Source organism: Blennius ocellaris (genome assembly GCF_963422515.1).
Source record: "Blennius ocellaris genome assembly, chromosome: 13".
Taxonomy (NCBI): domain Eukaryota; kingdom Metazoa; phylum Chordata; class Actinopteri; order Blenniiformes; family Blenniidae; genus Blennius; species Blennius ocellaris.
In genome coordinates, this window is record NC_137662.1 from 25,954,578 (window position 1) to 25,976,460 (window position 21,883).

Below are 21,883 nucleotides of genomic sequence, written 5' to 3' on the forward strand. Positions count from 1 at the left end.
GCCACCAGGTGAAGACCATCACACACTCAGGCACAGGTGAAACACATCAGGGCAGCAAGCAGCAATCAGACACAACAATAGGCTGTATTGACAATGGCGGATAAATATCTAATTGTATGGATGTATGATGGAGGCAGATTGCCGTCCAGGTGTCTCAACTATTAAACTCTTGAGTTGCAGGAGAATCCGGACTGGGAGTCTCATTGTTCTGATTGTTTATCTGTTGGACCAGATCCAGAAAAACGATTCATCAAGGCCACAGTGCAAAGTAGCAGGATTGCTCCCCCATTTGCATGGACACAGAGTTGGTGTGTTTTCTAAATGTTCCACCTTGTGCGCTGTTTTCAGAAATCGTTTTTTCAGTGACTCTGAGCAGCGTTGCCATATAAACAGACTCCCAAAGGGCCACAAGACTTCCCAGTTTCCACTGAAAGTATTGTCGTGTAAACGGGCCTGAAATACACAAATGGTTTTGGGATTTCAGTTTTAATCTCCTGCAATCTCTGCACATCTTTATGACATGTCTCTATGCAACTTCTCGTCAAGCTTTTACTTTGAACACTGACCTCATCAGTCGCTCTTATAAAGCACAGCATGTCATCATTTATGGATGTGCACTGTTACATCTTTGGATTTGCAGCCTTCAGCTTCCCGGCTCGCTCAGGGAGGAGGCAGCCACAGCTGGACCACACCTCTGCATGCAGAGCGTCCATCAACACAGCCCAGAATGATTCCATCTGCTGCCAAAGAGGATGTGGAGAAGTGATTGGAAAAAGGGGGTGATCCAGCAAATTAAAGTCTCAGCAAGAAGAGAAATGGAGGGAATGGAAGCGAGGGAGGAGGCGTTTCTGTAAAGGTTAATGTGAGTTTGGACGTTCGTTGCTGGAGGGAATCTGGGACTCAAATGAGTGTGAGAGAAAGTTCCAACCAATGAGGTGGCATCGGCTCTTATTTTTAATGGCAGGAAAGAGAAGGAAGCATGTAGTAAAAAGAAGAATTGATGGCTGGATCAAAAGAAAGAGGAAAAATAGATGTGGAGAGATTCATCCTCTACAGTCGACGGAAGATTTGCTTGAACTGAACAATGTAGCTGGACTGAACAAACATTTCACTACAAACATTAAACCTTCATTTTATTTTTGTCCTCATTATAAAATGTATTGACTTGGAAGGATAGAGTCCAGTTAGACTTTAAAATAAGCATCTCACTTTTCCATTTCCAAGAAAGCCTTTGCTCCTGTTCCTGCTATTCTGGTTAACAACCTACAGAATAAAAACCTAATGAGGACACAGAGAAAATAGCAGGTAAAACAGTAGATTCATGAGATAAAACAATTATGAGCAACAAAATACAGAATCACTCATATTTCTAACCATTAACATGTAAAGGATGACATGACGGCCGGATTGGAGCCTCTTGCAGGCCGGTTTTAACCCACGAGTCTTATGTTTGAAAGCTCTAGACCAGAGCTGTCACATGACTCAAGATCCAACAGGTCACCTGTCAATTCCATCGTGAAAGGAGTCGGTCAGCCTAATAACTTGGCATCGAGTGATGGCAGGAAGTGGGAGTACGGCGAGAGAACATGCAAACCGCTGCAACAGCGAGCAGCGCCCCCGTCACGTCAGGCATGCAATGTTCCACCTCATGGTTGTAGCGGCAGCGCTGCTGCAGTCAGTTTGCATCCAGACGAAAGGCAATTAAAGCCATTATCCTAAACACTGGACAATTAGGCTGATGCCTCTCGCAGCAATGCAATAAGCCCACTGTTTGAAATGGCATGAATGGCTGTGATGGAATGACAACAATCCATTTGAGGGAGAAGAAAGGACACAAATTGCACTGCACGTTTGACATTTTAATAAATGCAGTTATTCTACATGATTCAGACGTACGTGTAGTTTCTGAAACAGCCGTGCATTTTATGGAGAAAAGCTTTTTTTGTGTGTTTGTAATTGACCACCTTTAACCTTTCACATCGCTTGATGCTGTGTTTGGAGACAAGTATAAATAAAAGACTCGGCTTTGGCTGTTATGTAATGGAGAAGGGAAGCAGGTCTGCACACAAACAACTGTCAGATTTACACATTGTCCTCTCAGTACTGGGAGTCATTCCAATTCCAATGAGCAAGTCATGATACCTTGCATGTAGGGACGGCAGATTAAGGCTCCGCGAGTCACTGACGAGGCAGCGGAAAGCCTTTCGTGACTGGAAACAAACATCTGCAGCGCGGTGTAACTCCTTGTGATTATACAATTACTAAGAGCAGGAGGGAGGAGGGGCGAGAGAGGGAGCCGGAGAGGCAAGAGAGAGAGGCAGAGAATGAGGTCAGTAGTGAGCTAACATTAATCCCACTGAAGCCCGTTCATGAGGTTAATGGGGTCTGTGCCATGTGACGTCAGGCGAGGCCCGGGCCAGTTTAGCATTGTTCTGCAGCAAAACCTCGACGCTCCCACAATCAATCTGCACGCTTTGCATATCATCGAGCTTATTTGGGGTGAGGTTTAACATTTCTGGCTCAATAGAGACATTCAAATCCTGGAATTTGGATTATAGAGAAACTCAGGAATCACCTTTGTTTTCATTGAAACTGTTGGACCATGAATGTTTCTGAGCATCTCATTAATCACATGAAAAGGGTGCAACAGGGTTGCGTAATTAAGCAAGGTATAGTTATTCTACCTTGAAATACTTCCTGCCCCACCCACTCCAGACTGAATGTGTTTGCACTTTAGCTCTTTGATGAAGGAGCCTACAGCAGCAGCATCACGATATCGGAGGAAACACAAATAACATCAATCCGTGGTTATCAACCCGAGAACAGGCTGTACTTGTCTGCATGTTCACATTCAAAACATACAAGTACACAAAAAATGATGCGAGCCTTTCTTGATGTGCAAATGGATGAAAATGTTCCGTTATACTTAAAACCATATAGTGACTCAAACTTCAGGCTCGTGGTCCAAAAGCGGCCACAAGAGCCTTCGATCGGGTCGAACCACTGAGGAAATTGTAAGAATTTCAAACACATTTCCAGTAGCAACAGAATTGAGCCTGTTGATGAGCTCTGGACTGAGGTGTGGCTATTTGGTCATTTCACTCTGTTTTGCACCAGAAGGTTTCATTGACATTGGTTTTATGTTGAGATTGGAGTCATTTTTTGTTTCAATTGTAAACAATATTTTTTGCTAAAGCATTGATATCTTCATCACGTATACAACCAAGAAGACATTTCAAGTTTACATTTAAAAGTTATTGTTGCACTGTTGGACCAGTCCGACTCACTCGAGATGAAATTGGACTAAATGCCGCTGCTAGATTAAAAATGTGTTGAACATTATAATTAATTACGTGGCTCATCGTTTCACATCAAAATGTCTTACAATGTGACTTTCATGCTATCTGACAACATGAAGGGAAAGTAGTGTCACATATCTCCACTACACATGTGTGACTGCAAGGCTTCCTAAAGTTATTAACCATAACCACTGTTTAGATCCATCGACAAAAATATGCATTTGTGGTTTAATTCACAGCATTAAAACCAATCAAAACACAGAATGAGATACAGAGTGATGTGAGTCACATGCTAAATCTCTGATGTCTGTTCCCAGTGAAGATAACAATCAGAACAAATTGTGGGCGAGTAAAATATTCTGCAAATGGCTTGTAAGATACATGTTCTCTCCTCATGCGTGTCCAAAAAGAACACTGCGAGTGTGTAACTGCTCAGAAAATACATTAACATAGCGAAGAGTTACAGATCTATTATGTCCCAACGTTGAGAAGTAGTATATTTATAATTAATGTTGCGGTGTCAGCACAAAAGAATCTAAAAGGACAGGCAGCACAGAGAAGCAATGTACTTTCAAAGGGATAATACATAATCTATAGGAGGGCGTAGTGGCGCTCCGTCGGGGCTCGCTGCCAGATGTCAGAGGAGCGTTAATGGGAAAGAGGGAGACACAACGCACTCTGTCGCTCATGTCGGTCGGCCGGGTTCTGCTGGAGCCTCTGGTGCCCAGTTTGACACTGATCGCTGGAGGAGGACACACAATGAGGATTGAAACAATCAGAGAGAAATTAACAAAAGTTGTAGAAGAACTGAAGTGAAAAATTGATTGATTTTGATTTTTTTTTCCATTTAGGGTTTGCTGTTATTATTCTATGTCAGAAATGTGTTTTTGTATTGTCTCATAACAAAAACAGTAAATTAAAAGTGTCCTGCCTGGTTGACTCCTCATATCCCCTTGAGGATATGAGGAGTCATTGTTCTTTTCATTGTGAGACTTCACCTCCAGGATGGATGGATGGATGGATGGATGGATGGATGGATGGATGGTTCAGGAGGACAGAACACACCAGCAGATTAGAACTGTGGGGTTAAAGTCCAGATTTCTGAAGGAATTTAATGATAAAAAAAAAAACCCAGAACAAATGAAGAAAAATGTCTTCGAGAGAAATCAGTTTGAAAGTAAAACCCCCATAAAGAATCCAGCAGCCATTTTGTGCCACGTCTATTCCGTCTTATAGCCTCTTGGCTCCGCCTCCTGATTCCCATCAGTTCAGACGACTGGAAGAAAATTGAATGCATCTCTCTTTCAGGCACTGACACAAAACTTGACCTTAAAAAAAAACAACAACAAAAAACAAAACATTTGATTGGGTAGTTGAAGCCAATCATGAGAAAGTGTTCAGTGTGGAGGCCTCTTCCCCTACGACGGGCTGAACACAGTGGGGGGGCTGCTGCCTCACACACTGACTGAGACACCGAAGGAGAGACAGCCATCGCCGTCAGGGGCGGAGCTAATGAGGAGGCAAACACAATGGGAGGTGTGACAGGTATGAGAAGAGACGGTGAACAGAGAAAACGTGGACAAGCCACCCGTCTTTTCCGTCTTCAGCTCGGTTCCCACAGCCTCTCCGTCCACTCACACAGCAGAGAGAGAAAAACCGCAGCTCGTCGTCGACGTGGTCCGACGCCTGTTCACACCCCGACGGGGTCGAGACACTTGTACTGAGATAATTATCCTGTGATCTAATTGGAGCTGAGCTGAAGCTTCACATGTGGTTCATTATTTGAAATGAGACGATGAGTCGCTGTCCCTCCGTCCTCGCTGACAGCTGGAGCCTGTCCGTCTTCCTCCGGGGCATCAAGCCAGGAGCGCCACACCCCAGTGTGTGTGTGTGCGTGTGTGTGTGTGTGTGTGTGTGTGTGTGTGTGTGTGTGTGTGTGTGTGTGTGTGTGTGTGTGTGTGAGAGGGAGAGAGAGATTTGTGAAGCAGAGCGGCTGAGAGAGTGAGCGCTGGCGCTGAACATCAGTCAGCAGTGACAAGCGGCGGACGGCGTGTTGACAGCTCATGACTCTGATGTGTTCATCTCCTCGGGACAGAAGCACATCCAAACCACGTGTCACAATTGGATTCCGACTGGAAAACGGCAATATTAATATTTGTAAAAGAAACTCCATCCATCTTGTAAAATCCATCTTGATCAAACGTGGGTTTCCTCAGAGCCGGAGTGGAGGCAGGGGACATCCTGTCCATCACGGCACAAAGAGGCGTCAAACTACAAATGGTTCCCAGCTTCAGATCCCGACGACCTGAGGCCTGTTGCTGCCCCCTAACCCGAACCCTAACCCTAACCCAACCTGAGGCCTGTTACTGCCCCCTAACCCGAACCCTAACCCTAACCCAACCTGAGGCCTGTTGCTGCCCCCTAACCCGAACCCTAACCCTAACCCAACCTGAGGCCTGTTGCTGCCCCCTAACCCGAACCCTAACCCTAACCCAACCTGAGGCCTGTTGCTGCCCCCTAACCCAAACCCTAACCCTAATCCAACCTGAGGCCTGTTGCTGCCCCCTAACCCGAACCCTAACCCTAACCCAACCTGAGGCCTGTTGCTGCCCCCTAACCCGAACCCTAACCCTAATCCAACCTGAGGCCTGTTGCTGCCCCCTAACCCAAACCCTAACCCTAATCCAACCTGAGGCCTGTTGCTGCCCCCTAACCCGAACCCTAACCCTAACCCAACCTGAGGCCTGTTGCTGCCCCCTAACCCGAACCCTAACCCTAACCCAACCTGAGGCCTGTTGCTGCCCCCTAACCCAAACCCTAACCCTAATCCAACCTGAGGCCTGTTGCTGCCCCCTAACCCGAACCCTAACCCTAACCCAACCTGAGGCCTGTTGCTGCCCCCTAACCTGAACCCTAACCCTAACCCAACCTGAGGCCTGTTGCTGCCCCCTAACTCAAACCCTAACCCTAATCCAACCTGAGGCCTGTTGCTGCCCCCTAACCCGAACCCTAACCCTAACCCAACCTTAGGCCTGTTGCTGCCCCGTAACCCGAACCAGGAGCCTGGAGAACCTGATGCAGCTCACACATACATACGAATTCTGAATTTATACATGAGAGACGCACCAATGCCAGCTTTTTAAAGAACCTTTAGCTCCTGCCAAGTATCGATACCAGCACTTATTAAACTCCGTACTGGTATCGGTGTCAGTATCGGTGCATCTCTAATTCAAGCCGCAGAGCAAAAGGCCAAAAGCCCAGAGTGAAAGCAGGGCGGCGTCACCACCACACCACAGTGTTGCTGGTACAGCATGTTCAGCCTGAACCTCTGCACCTGGGAGGTCACAAGGTCAGCAGCCGGGGTCGCCCCCGTCCTCAGTCCACACAGCAGGAAACATCTGGAGATGAATCTTCTCACCACAGAAGCAAACACACACGCTGAATTGAACCAAGGAAGCCATTTCTCCACGTACAGCAAAGTGAACCTGAGTAAATACTTTCAGTAGAAATACGTTCGATGCTGTGGTGATGTCATCGGAGCTGTTCAATCAGCCGATCTTCCACTGCCTCAGCAAACTGCATTATACTGGAACACAATAATATAGAAATGTCTCAGTGGGGAAACACATATTTTCCATCGTGCAGGAAATTTCCCGACTCAACGGGATGAACTCCGCATACAGTGTGATAACTCAAGTTAGCATAGCTAGCATTTTCTGCTCTGGAGAATGTGATGTAATTACTGTTTTTCTTGATCTGTTTTCATTAACCAACATTATGCTGCGAAGATGTGCATCTCGCCACCACCAGCGTACTCAATTACTCTCAAATGAGATGATTACGTGGTGCACGGTTGACTTGAAGCCAACAATTAGTCTCACGATCGGTGCTCCATATTTAGAGCGAGGCACAATACAGGTGGAGAGCAAGGGTCAGGGCGGAGCTGGAACATCACACATAATTAATACGGCTTTCACATCAAAACCACAGTCGCTCCTTAACCTTAACCAGAGAGGATCAGTCCTCTAGTCGCCTCAGCATATGCTGTAAAGCTGCATACTTGAATTAATGATGAATTAAGCGGCTGCAGGCGCGCACGCAGCTCCATGCACGGTCATACATTTGTTAAGCGTGTTGCCGTACGAGGACCAGCTACTGTGCAGGACGGCGTGTCACTGGCTCTGGGGAGCTGCGCTGGTCAAACACTGACCACAGCAAAACACCAACCCAACAGAGTCATAACAGGAAGTATCAGCACGCCGTGTATGAATGAGAATATGAAGTAACTCGTGGATTTTGGCTTATTATCGCAAAGCGAAAGGTCAAATCATCAGCATTGTCTGCACCTGTTCTCATGGTAATCCTTTTGGCAGCTGTTGTAATAATTTATTCTGATGTGATGCCCAGCTCATTCGTGGCAAAACAATGAGGGAGAAAACTGTAGAAAACCCATTATTTTATAATATTAACCTAAAGATAAATAAAAACTGAAGTGCCTGGACTCATGAAATCCAAACAAACCAAAGAAAAGCTTGTAAAGTTTAGTTCTGAGGTCGTGCCAATCTTCCATGCAGGAGATACAAATCTTGTTGTTGCTTCTTGAGATGGTGACAAGAATCTCAGGCACTGATTGGATCTCGTCAGAGATGAGAAACACGTGACTGATGTGGAGCTTCAGAAGTAAAACTGTCCGGGGATTTCTCTGCGAACACATAAACGCCACGACGGTGAGGCTCCGTTCATGTTTTGTTCGTTTCTTTTTCCTGAATGGACGCCACACGCTGATGACGGTTTATTATTGTGCATCGTAGTGTTTCCATCATACGAGCTGCCGACAGCAAGTTTCATTCAACAAGAGAAGCTGTGTATGAAAAGGTGATATTTCAGTGTCAGTAGCCTGGAATGGACCTCAGGCTGTGCCCTCTCTGCTCAAAGAGCATTCTGGGACATTCTCTATCAACCTGAAACCAACACCGGATCCCTGGTTCCACTAAATGTCTGGATCCATCGCTGTGTTGCTCCACTGGCCTCACTGTTCCCACCGTTTCATTTATGAACACATTCTTGCTCCCTGTCGCGCTGCATCCTCCTCAGTCCTTCGTCTTCATTTACTGGACGTGTGAAGAAATAAGAGGCTCCTGCTCCTGTTTCCAGACGCCGGCTGACTCTCCAACACTTCCTGAAGATGTCACACCAAACTAGTAGCCTTCAAGCTCCTGAGAAATCCTCATTAAATGAACAAATTGAGAGTTAAACTAAGAACACAACCGAAGCAGAATATCTAGTGTGAGAAAATAAAAAAAAATCTTCAAATCAACATCAGTTTCCTAAAGCTCACAAATCAAGGCCCCGTTCACACAACGTCTCAAGTGTTTTCGTGTTTCCATTTCATTTTATGCAGCAGTTTCAAACCAGGAGCTTTTTTGCTGTGAGCTGGCAGAGCTGCCCACTACACCTCCGCACTGCATTTCAACATTGTGTGTTAAATATGTGTTTCACAAAGTGTCACACAGATTCATGGACTGAGAAGAGGCTTATTTTTCCTGGATGGAAACAAGCATCCACGTTAGCAGTTCTGTGCTCAGATGCTCCACCTGCCTGCAGGCAGCCGTGGTAACGTGCCAGCCTTCACTGGGTGGAGGATTATTTATTTATTTCCTCACGACCATCTGGTAATACAAAAAAAGCCCCGTTCTGACAGCGTTGCTTTCCAAATGTGAGGTTAGGTCATTTTGGTGTCGCTGATATTCATCTGGTCTGGCCTCTTTTCACCAACTCTGCAAATCGCCATCCATCTCTCCATTTACCGCTCCCTCTCTTCATTTTCATGTTATGCACGTTTAAGGACAGAGTGCGTCCTGGACAGACCTCCAGCCCGTCACAGTGCAGGTTCATCCAGCAGAGTAGATGGAAACTCTCATGCTGCGCTAATGTCTTCACTGCACGGTTGGCCCAAATTAAAACCAGCTATTATTCTGAAAGGGTAAGGATAAGAATAAGGTTAGGGGGATATTGAAGCCCTGGAAGCTGAAGCCTCTTTTACCTTTTCAGCCAGAGGATTTCTTCTGATTTTGACTTTGAAAACCGATTGGCCGGCAAGAAGTGGTGAAGTTGGATCTGCTCTTCTTCTGCTGAACCCAGTATGACAATTCAGACTTAAGCCTTGAGGCCAAGCTAGCGGTCTAACAGCTAACAGTAGCAACATCAAGGCTGTTTTCTCTATATGGCGAGACGTGGAGGGTCACCAAACACCACAGTCCGAGTCCAGCTGTTAACTGGTACCTGTGTTACATCCATCATGAAGATCTATGGCAGATTACCAAACAGGGAAGAAAGGTACACCAAACACACAGAAGGAGGCATATGAATGTATGATGAGACGAGAACCCTGGAACCTACTGGGCAAGAGAAAACACACACACACACGTCGACGTGGGCTCGTCCTATCATTGTGAAGCAGAATTCACTAAGCATTGGATTGTTCACCGCTAACAGGGAATGTGAGCTGGTTAGCCCGTCATGAGACACGTTAGTTTTTCCCTACTGATGATGTGTTGTTGCAATAGTAATGCTATACATACATACATGCATACGTACATATATATATATATATATATATATATATATATATATATATATATATTTGGACTTGCCATTCCAGATGTGTTAAATGTCAACTTACTGCGACATGCAGCAGATATAAAATCTCATTTTCCATCAATGTAAGCTACGGCCACAACTTGCAATTTAGCCGCTAACGAGCGCGGCGTATTGTATCAGGCTGCACTCGCCACTCGGCAAACAGCTGACACTGCTGGCCCCCTGAGCCCATTTCTATAAAGAGCATCAGAACCTCGCCATCTATCACTCGCCACCAAATCAACTCCAGCTGGGTGTAATGTAAATGTAAATGAACTGAGTGGGCCGAGAGGAGAAGATAGAGGCAGAATGAAGGGAGAAGTCACTGTTGCTAGATGGATGGGAGGCGGCGGCTGCTGGCTGAAAGGATTCTGCATTTAGTTCCTGCACACTCAGTGCACGTCTTCCATTTCTTTATCATATTTTCCTCCTGTTTGGCTTCACTCATTTCTTTCCCTAATCTTCCTCTCCTTTAGGTTTTTATTCAACCCCATCACTTCCCTTGTCTCTGCTGCGGGCTCTGCATAGCTTACCGGAGTGCTACTCAGCACTATGCACAATGAATATTGGATTGTTGTCATATGTATTTTTGTTTCCTTGTTCCCGAAATCCTGAGTCACACAGTCATAAGAAAGTAAAAAAAATAAAAACGATCTGCCTGACATATGTGAGCTTTCAGAAAGACATGCAGACAGATAATGCAGCAGTTGTGCAGGCTGGTCACAGGAAGACCGGCGGAGGCGGCTGTCGGTGTCCTGAGGTCAGAGGGAAACAACGATAAGAGCCGAAGCAGCAGACAGCCGCTTGCAGACATATAAACATGATCTAACAGACCAATCTAATCACCCAGGTGGCAAATATTTGCTTATTCTAAAATGTCTGTTTCCTGGACGTTGTCACTGGCTCTGAAACTTGTGATAGTCGATCTTTTTATTCATAGATTGGGTGATTAAGTATCTTGTGATGAAATGTGAATCAGTGGGTCGGAGGCCTCTGTTCCAGGGGCACAGCTCTCTGTGTGTTCAGGTCTATGTGTGGGATTGAGGCGTACTCCCCCCGTCAAGGTGAAAGTGACCTTCTGGAAAGCGTTCTGTCGATTCCTGTCTGCTAACATGACCGGAAACGTTTGATTGGGCTCCAGCTCTGAATCGACCCAGATGAGTTTCAGGTATTGTGAGTGAGGGTGTGAAGAGGTCTGGTCGTTCCCTGGTCTGGTGTGAAAACCGCCAGTCTGGACCAACCGCTGCTCAAACATTCGCACTGAACACAGTCTTTCTATACATGATGTTGATTAGGATGTTTTCTGAATGGGTTTGTTCTGGGCGTGTTTCAAGGCTTGTTGACACAACAATGATTCCACGTGAACTGCGGTGCACACACACACACACACACACACACACACACACACACACACACACACACACACACACACACACACACACACACACACACACACACACACACACACACACACACACACACACACACAATACAGCCTCAATGGTTCTTCTGCACATGCTCAGTAGAGCCAATCAGAACAGTTTCCTCCATGGTGTCATGACTCCCAGTCCATGTTATCCTGGACTTGGTACTTTTATTTTGACAGTCACCATAATAATGGTCACCATAGTAATGGTTTAACTTGGTGGTTTTATTTTGACAGTCACCATAATCCAACTCGGTGGTCTGTCTCCTGGAATTCTCGCAGCTCCAACTGGTGGACCAACATCAAAACTACATTGTTTTCCATGTTTCTGTCGTTGTCGTGGAAACAGACCACATTTTCAGACTGTTGTAAGCAGAGCCTATGTCTTGCTCCATTTTACACAAAGATACTGGACCATGTTTTTGCATCTGCAGTTTTCAGCATACAGAAGAAAAGCAAGTTTGTTATACGTCTTGGGTCACTTCGTTCTTGTGTTTCAGATCTCGGTTCCATGGCCATCAGGTAGGAAATAATCTGGCCTGTCAACACATTGATTATGATTTTTGAATTAGTTCATCACACTTTTCATGTGATTTAGACATGATTATTTGCCGTTTTCATCATATTTGAAATGAAACTACTTTGAGTTTTCAACATGGATTTTGCACATGTTGATATCCAGACGACAAGACATACACAATAGAAAGTGTAGCAATAGAAGCAACGGCCTCCTTTATTTACAATTTCGAGATAAAAAGTGCTCGGGAGTTTTGTTGCAGGGAAATATCACATGTGATGAAACATGGAAAAGACCAACAACTGCAGTCAACGTGATGTTTTCTCCAATAGCTTCATGAAGATGCAACCATGAAAAGCCACCAGACAGTCATGTACAGTCATATGCATGCCTTGGAATAGCAGCGTAACATCAGTCTTATAGCCACGACATCATACTGTATGCATTTCATCATGCTCTGTTGCCATGGAAACATCACTATGTCATTTTGCTCTGTAGTCATGGCAGCATGAAGCTTTGCCAGTTGTTGCATAGATTGGATCAATTCGGCAAAAATACGAACGTGTACCAAGCTTAACACAATAACTCACATTATATAACTTTGTGGTTTGATCCCTTTTGGCATGAAAATGCCTGTAATTACCCAACTGTTCCTTCGTATAATAAGATCCAGTGCAATGGAATCATCCCCATAATAAACAAACTTAACACACAAAATTATTTCTCACTGAGCTTAACATCCTAAATCCTCCCAAACTGTAATGTTTCCAGAATAAAAGCGTCTTCCTCTGACACTAAAGTCGCTGTCTCGACTGTCTCCTCCATGCCTCTTTGTTCTATTTCCTCCAGTGCTGTCAGGCTCCAAGGCCTCCGCCAGAACAGCCAGCTCCACACAGCCTCTCAGAGAGGAGCTGGCAACAATCTTTGAAGCTAAAAATAACCACAGTAAAATGCAGCGAGCTCGGGATAATCAGAACCTGACGCCCATATGCAGGACCGTTTGCTCAGAGGGCCGCCTGCTAAAGTGCTGAGTGGCAAAAGACCTGGATACAATCACAATGAGATCAATATTCTGCGCAGGATAGGGTGGGGCGAAGGTGCCTCACATTATGCAAAAGAATGTGCCACTGAATGCTGACACACCGACAAACAAAGCAGAAGAAAGCATTGCCATCTTTAACGGAGAGGGAGGATGTCTTCAACACCGATCTGAGAACCAGTGAGCTGCTGATCGGGACGTGACGGTGAAGCTGCACTGTCCCTTTCCAGTCTCCAGGCCACAGCCAGATGACTTCCATCTTGACCGGGTCACACTGGGAAACTAGTGCCGTAATACTCACTAAATGAAAAGTTTTCTTCGTCGTGGCGCAGGATAAGTGAGGAAAGTTTATATATTTTCACAAAACATATTGACTTCTGGCAATCAGCAGATTTAACTGATAACGGAACATTTCAAAGAATACATGTACAAAATGAAAACAGCAGGTATTAATTGACTTGTGTTCCTCTGGAAATGTTTCCCTAATGGGCTGGAAAAAGACTCCAACTTGTGCAGAACGTTTTGCAAACAGAAGATGATGGAACAGCCTCGGACTGGCTTCGAACCTGGAGTAACTTTGCAGAGCGTGCAGCGCATCTCTAACGGCAGTGAGGCCAGGCCGACCAACACCAGCAGCACGACTGCAGGTCAAATGAATCAGAAGGCCTGACCTTGAGAGAAGTGGGGGGGTCGCAGTGCCGGGGAGGGAAAAACATTCAATCACACAGCCGGGCTAATGAAAGAAATCATATCGGACAAGAAGTGGATCTGGCCTGAACTATGGAGCTCCCTGCGAGCGCCGTGCTTCTCCAGGTTAAATAATCACCATCTTCTCTAATGGCATTGTTTACTGCCAGGTCCGGCAGCATAATGAGCAGGAGGCAGCACAGAGACTTTCCTCATGACAGATTCATCATCACACAATAGTCGGTGCCTGACGCATGAGAGGTCAAACCATGTCACTCGGCTTTACGGACGCAAGCTAATGTCCACATATGGAGGCTGACTAGTTTATCCAGGGACATTCACACCCGTCTTTGTCTTTTTAGGGAGTTGGTGTAGAGTTAAGACACAATTATCGTATTAATGAGGAAAGCCTTTGAGATACAGTCGACACACAGCGGCTGAAAAATACATTTACAGATGGATGATTGTATGTATCCATTAATGCAGCATAAACACAATGGAGCGGCCATGTGAGGATGTTCCTCCTTCTCAGACTCGTTCCACAGACGAGGCGAGTCGCCACAGGAGCTCAATTCCCCCACAGAACCCTGAACAAACTGGAGCTTCTGGATCTCCAGGCTCTCGCACCTCGGCGGACGGGGACGTCGGAGCAGTCAGCCTGCAGCTTCCTCCGGAGAGCCGGCGCAGGAATTAGCTCCTCTTACATCCCGACAGACGTCACCTTGTCCGCCGGTGGCTCCCGTGAAATGGCACAAGCCTCATCTAATCAAGGCAGCTTAAAGCGACATGAATTATTAAAGGTGCCCGTGGAGTGAGCGGCAGCATTTAAGCACTTTGTACTTCATCATCGCCTGGACGTGACAGATAAATGTGTGGCAGAGAAAAGGGGGGACATGGGAGGCAAAGTGCAGAGAAGAGACGGACAAAGTTGGCAAAGTTTTGTCCTCATGACAAGAGACTCTCACGTCTCCTACAGACTGAAGGCATTGTGAAGACTGTCGCTCACTGTGAGGGCTCAGCGTGGGATAATTCTCCACCCTCAATTATTTACACTTCCAACTACATATTGAACATGTTTCTCTTTCGCGCCATTAAAGTTTGATCACTCGTTCCCCTGCAAGACGTTTCATCAGAGTGAATAAAAGTGACGCTAAGCGAGATTTCCGCGGCATCGCCGCCAAATTAAAAGTCTAACGCGGGGCGAGATGACAGCGTTCTGATGTGTTGGGTTCATGGTCAGACACAGCAGACTGCGTCAGCATGAGCGTGTCATAAATTAAAAGAAGAAGCTTTGATCTTTTAGGAGCCAGTTGTGTTTGGTCGTATGTTTTCCTGGCATCGAGTCAAAGTGGAGCACGAGGGAAACATGGGCATTTATCATTTAGATGAATGAGGGGAACCAGTGAAAATATAGTTTCTTCTTTAATTATAAAGCCCTTGTGAAGACCGCTACAGGGTACATTAGGACTGGAACACGATCGGTCATTGGTGGAAATCCCAGGGGAAGGGGCCATTTATCATAATATGTCATTTAGCAAAACTACTATTTATATGATAGAAATTCTGGGTTTTTCTCAAGGTCCTCTGGCTTGAACAGTCCAACAAAATGCATTTGAGATTTTGGCCCCTGGTCAAGTGGAAATGCAACTCTTTTAAGTTTGAGCCACTGAAGACCCAACTTTCTGAAATTCTCCATCTCTGTTGAAACGAAAGCAAAATCTACTAATCTTTGACAGAAAATAGACATTATTATTATTATTAAATTGTTTTTTCATTGTTGTTGTTATCATGATTGTTGTTGTGATTATTAATAATAAATTGTTTTATCATTGTTGTTGTTATCATGATTGTTGTTCTGTTTATTAATAATATTTGTTTTCCATTTGTTTAAATGTATTATTGGCTTGGACTCCAATGAAGAAATGATGCAGCTTTCCTCTTTCAGCTGGTTCACATGTCCTGGATGCAGATAGGCCCAGTATCGGTGTGTACCGTGTACGGGTGCATGCATTGGGGGGAAACGCGATGAAAAAGCCACTGGGGGCTTGTTACTAAGCAGCTTCCACAGAACTAATCCAAGTGTAAAGATTGTAAAGTCTCCAATCTGGTTAAAACCTCAAATCTGGTTTAAAACCTAAAACCTCCCCCCTTGAGCTGATGATTGTAACACAAACACGTCCAGTGATTGGGTTCATATTGGCCGGCGCTAATGAAAGACAAAGTCAATTTGGAGGTAATTTGGAGGTTTTAGGAAGGAGCTGAACAGACGATGGTGAGACGTGGCTGCTGGAGCTGCAGGGCTGGACCTGGACCTGGACCTGGACCTGGACCTGGACCTGGACCTGGACCTGGACCGGCTCACCAGTCCACAACAGAAACAACACAGAGAAACACTCAATCATACCTCTGAACAACGAGGAGACGATGCCAGAGGATTCTTCTACTTTGACAGGTCCCTGGAGGAAACACAACCATGTCAACGAGGCAGAAAGTCTCCAGAGCTGGAATCCTGATCGTCACGTCGCGGTGGAAACACCACAGACTGGCTTTTTATTAAACTGGTTTAGCCTCAATGCTGCAGAGTGGGTTGGTTTTTCTTTTTCACTGTATTTTACACCAGAAGGTCTTGTTCAAATTGACTTCGAGTTGAGACTGCAGTTAATGTTCCATATTATCTGGTTTTAAAAAAAATATATATATATATCTATATACAGTATATATATAATCTGTCTGACATCGCTGATATATGAGCGAAAACCTGCAAGAGGAGACTGTATGCAGCTTTAATATTTTCATTTCTGTATTTAAAGTTCATCTTCTTCTGTGCCACAACATCCTATCATACTTTTTTTTTTATTTTGTCATTTCAGATGTCTTGTGCCTGTCAGATCAGCCTGTTTTCACCATCATGCCAGCTCTGACATTTCTGTCTTTGTCTTTGCGACGTGTTTTTAATTTTCTGAAAGCACACCAGTGAGCCTGACACGTCAGAAACACTCGATACAACCTCCCCGAATTACACTGTTGTCACAGAAAGCAGCAGTAAACACCACTTTACTTTGGGCGGTTGTCAGCTCTGTGCTGTTAATTTAAGCGTGAACTCTTTCCCCGGGCTTCCTTAGTGTACCCTTGAGGTATCCTGAGACACAGCTGAGCGAAAACACCATCTTAAGCATGTCACCTCGGCATCATTTGATAAAACACGCCGCCACACACTATACATCCCAACAATCCCTCGGCAGTCAGGTGGCTGCTCACAAGCCCATGCAGAGAGTGTGACTGATAGGTGGGCAGATGTAATGCTGGTTCATCCACAGTGGTGGTGATGGGCTGTTAATCTGGATTTAGGTTTCATGGCCACTGTCTGACAGGAACCTAATCCTGCTGAGTGGCTCAGAGACAAAGACCAAGGAGTCTGGGACTGGAAGCCTCGGCTGTGCCCATCATGTGTGAATGAAGAATTGAAAACCGTCGTCCGATGTCTAATGATAAGCTGCATCGTACGACACACACACACATTCGGAAGGCTTTAGCTGTTTAGTCCCTCACACTCACTACGCAGTCATTCCTACTCTGCATGTTGCTCCTCAGAGATGAAGGTCCGTTCTCAACACGCCTTCCAGTGGAAACACTCAGCCTCCGTTGTGTTTTGTCTGTTTTTACTGGAAGCCACTGAGAAGGCCTCAGAAGGTGAAACCACTCCGCCGCACCGCCGCCGGACACGTTCATCCTGTTCTTGTCTGTGAGCTTTTCATTCTAAAAACAAACAACGTTTTCAAAACGTTGCGATGTGACGGCTGAAGCCTGCCCGTCTTCCAGGACCAGCTGGAACCAGCTCCAGTGCCTCTCCATTACATCAGCCTGATGAGATGTCGTGGAAAAAAAAATAGAATGGATATATTCCTGTTCATATATCTTTTTCTGCATGTTTGTATTTGATTTCAATTCAAAATGAGACTCTCAGCAGCAAAACCATCCAACAAAGCCTTCCAGCCAAACATATGTGCTGAGAACTGAGAATTAAGTCGGGGTCAGATCTGATCAGCGGTTCACACCCCCTCTGTGGTATTATCATTATTATCGCTGAGCCTCACCTCACATTGAGGGGGGGGTTTCTCAACTCCACAGAACAGAACATCTCTCCAGGGTATCTTTCTTTATTCTGCTTCTGCAGCTTATTGAGTCGATATGATCCAAGATTTCATCAGATTCTGGTATGCCAATTTTTTTTTTTCTACATTGTGACATTTGCTCGAAGCGTCACATCTTCTCATGGTCTTCAAGTCTGGATGTTTCTGACAGACCAGACGGGCCAGAAAGCCTTCAAATAGCTCCACAGCTCTTATAGCAGCGGGGCTTCAGGGGCTACAAGTGTCATTCATTCATTCACTTTCTGCACTTCAAACAATGGCAACAAGCGCCATGTCGGCTTTCAAGTAAGGCTGCAAGACACACTTTTCTTAACATAAATGCAAGTCAGAGATTTCCATTCAAGTGTAACCTTTACTCTGGAATTATACTGCCACAGTGGTTTGACTGGTATTTCATTGATATTCCTGCTGAAGTGTGTTTGTTTGGGAGAAAAGAAAACATGCATTTTGCTTTCTAGGTGGACGGAAACGTGATCACATTCAAATTGTTATTGTCATTATTTGAGATGAAGCCATTCCAATTACAAGAGGGGCTGAGAGGGATGGATGGATGGATGGATGGATGGATGGATGATGGATGGATGGATCACAACATGCTGGCTTCTTGAAGGTGGTGTAATTTGTCTCATTAGGGATATCGGGTGGCTTTTTCATTTTGCATGACACGAAGTTCCTGTTTGGCTTCTGAGAGGACGAGTGGCGGCATCACAGCTCAGTGTGGGATGAAATCTATGTCACTTTTAATTTTGAGAGCAATGGGGACGTTATTGATAACAGTTGGTCTGCTGCACTTAAATTCTCTCAATTTCTGAGCACAAGCCAACACAGGCAATCCAGTTATAGCACATAACACATTTCCACATAATGGATAGTTAATGTGAAAATGATGGCCTTTTCAAACCAAAGCAGCATGTGGGTGGTGGAACAGAAGGGTTGGGAGGGGGAGGGTGTTTAGGATTATCGAACGAGTCGGCTATTCTGTGGTGACAGAACTTTCTCAGGCGAGCCGGGGAAGGAGTGACATTTTCCCTGGGATATCTATCAACCGGGCTTAATGGTTTTCATGAGCACTTGCTGGAGAAATGGCATTCTTTTTTAATGGTTAATTAATTAATGAATGCATGATGATGAATGGCTCCTATTTTTCTTCCTCGTAATGAAATGATACACAATTTTTTCCCTGATGTTTCTAATTATCAGAGGGAACGTTCTCTGGTCTCCGGTGTAATCTGCAAACCTTTTCATTATTGTGGACACAAAAGGAGCAGCTGCACCCTGGCAGCTCAGCAGACTTAAGCTAAAGCAGGCGGTGCAGAGTGAATCTTCTTATCAGTGATTTAATATATGATTGCCATCAAGTAATTATCAATAATTTAATGAGCACTGACCATCATGTACATCACACATTTCCATTCGCATCCAAAAGGCCTTTTCAGCCAATGAAATGTGGAGATGTAGCACACAAGAGGTGAATTCAAGCATTGAGCGTCACTAAGTCACACACATTTTAATATTACCTCACAAAATGAAACGTGAATGTCACTTTTATACTGCAACATGAAGGAATCCATACAACACGGGCTGATTTGAATTTTCTTCTCACACTCCAGACAAAAGACAAACCTGATAAACGCGACACATGATGTCACACTATTAAAAATAAAGCCACTCCTGTGATTCTGAAGCGACATGTGGCCCGAGCTGGGATCAGAGAGACGCAGCGTCACAAGCAGACAGAGATCCAGCACATAATGTGACACCATTTTGAGAGCAGAGAGATTTGTCACGGAGGAAAGTGTGTGTGTGTGTGTGTGTGTGTGTGTGTGTGTGTGTGTGTGTGTGTGTGTGTGTGTGTGTGTGTGTGTGTGTGTGTGTGTGTGTGTGTGTGTGTGTGTGTGTGTACCACTGATCAATAGCAGGAGCACTACCATGGTGGAGGTGGTGAAAACACGGACAAGCATCAGCACCATCAACATTTCTTTTGAAGTCATAAAAGCTCCAACAACTGATCTGCTTATCTGCTGGCAAACCTCTTTAAAAGCACTCCTGCTATTTGATTTAAGAGAAACGTGAAAATTGGAGCTTTGAGGTTAAATATCAATTCTCACAGGATGGAAACAACATCTGTCCATTGACTTTGGAAATTCAAGGTTGCAGATAAATAAGACAAACTGTTAGTTGAGCAGTGCCTTCAGATGTGACGCTATAAACACATTGTGAAATAGCTCCAGATGGTGTACATACGAGGAAGAGGTCACTTGATTACACCATAGTGACACCGACTTGTAGCACTGCAGCCCATCAACCCCTACAATAATACTTAAACTGTCAAAAAGGTGGAGAAATGGAAAAACATACCATAAATATTCAATTATGTATGATTTGATGGTGTCATAAGATACATAGAGTACATGTAGGACAGCAAAGCATGGCCATCTTCATCCATCTGAGGTCATGGTTCAGTCTCCCCACACAATAAAACAACTTCCACACCAAACGTGTCCAATGTGGCCGATTTGAAACCACCTTTCGGTCTTTCCAGCAGTGTTTCTGAGCAGGATGTCACAGCCCTGCTTACCACGCACTAACCACATGATGCAGCAAAGACACAGATTATCGAGCCCGGCAGAGTTCAGATAGCTTTACTGTACAAGTCAATACAATTGATCATTCTTCCACAATATTCACCCTGCAGGAGTGTCAACTGCACAATTTACTAACCAGCATGGCCGAATCCATCAATGACAAACCAAATGGTCTGGACGAAACAATGACATCTTCCCATTGTCTTGTTTCAACATAATGCTTGATGGCACACAGACGCAGCCGATTGGTGAACCTTTGACACACAGCTCAGCACGACAACAAGCTGGAAGCAAACAGTGGAAAACTTACGTGTTTTGCGGTGGCCGTGCGTTCGCGTGGCGAGCGTGCTGGAGACTGCCTCAGTGGTCGTATGCTCCCCGGTCCACATCTGCGTAGAGTCGTGAAGGACTGTTGGATTGGAGGGAGACGAGCTGGATGTTGCAGCTCTGATGATGAAGGTCGTCCGTGGCGCCGCCGTGGTCGTAGGAGGTCCACGTCCATTATGATTTCCAGGATTCCGAAGGGTAACTTGACTTCCCGAAGCCCCACCCGCTCTGGGGTTCACGGCAGTGGTAGTGGTAGTGCTGCGAGTTCTATCCTTTGTCACAGTTGCAGTTCTCTGTGTGGGGTTCCCGCCAACAACTGTAGGTGTGGACGTTGTTGTGGTGGTCGTCTCAGGACTTTTGGGAATCCCGCTTGGCTTAGAAAGGAAAATGGGATCTTGGCCTATTCGATTAGCATCCACCAAATCTGTTGGCACATAATCCCGCACTGTACCGACGACAATCCATTTGAGCAGCATCAAGCTTAATCCAAGGCCAATGAAACCGATGAGTAGGGGGACCACACACAGCCAAGTCTGCTGGCGAGGCCACACTGCACATCGTAGGGGTCCCGGTTCCTGGGCCGGGCCCTCTCCCCGGCCTCCAGAAGCCCCCGGAGCCTCGGGTTCCTCCAGGATCACTGACCCGGACACTGCTGCCCCCGAACACTCACTCATCCTTCCCTGCCGTCCTTTATGGCTCATTGAGGGCTAACCCTGCGATAGGCATCGGTAGCATATGGCAGAAAAATCCCCGACAGTGCCGGACATGAAGAAAAGACGAGGGTGAAGTGATGGAATAGATAAAAAGGTACCTCACGAAATCTGATCCCCAAAAACACTGACACATGAATGGATATTCCAAGGATAGAGAAAAGGGGAGGGGTGCAGGAGGTACATGCAGACACACGATTACAATCACACACACTCACACTCAGAGACACCCGGTGAGAAACAGCAGAGCTGGCGTAGACGGATAATCGCCCGATGAGTCCGTGTACAGTCCTGCCCGACACTCGATGTCCAAGAGAAGCAACAATGAACTCCAGGAGTGTTCACAGCAGGGTGTGTAAGAGAAGTGGAAGAAGTGATGCCTCTAATAGAAGGAAAGGGGGACAAAAGCTGGACGGGAGGTGTGGGTAGGAAGGAGCAGCTTTACATTGGAGCCTTTGAGCAGTCTGTCGCTTCAGTGTCGGGATGCCATTGCAGCAGAAATC

At 45.5% G+C, this 21,883-nt stretch overlaps 1 protein-coding gene across 1 annotated transcript in view; it reads right to left on the minus strand.

The window, feature by feature from the left end:
* nrg3a (neuregulin 3a) overlaps nucleotides 1-21,371 on the minus strand; it is a gene marked incomplete at both ends in the record, with an annotated part of 271,858 nt that extends 250,487 nt beyond the window's left edge. The window contains 1 exon segment of the mRNA XM_080507890.1: nucleotides 20,654-21,371. Within this exon segment, the coding sequence (XP_080364016.1) occupies nucleotides 20,654-21,371 (718 nt within the window).
* Nucleotides 21,372-21,883: the final 512 nt, after the last annotated feature.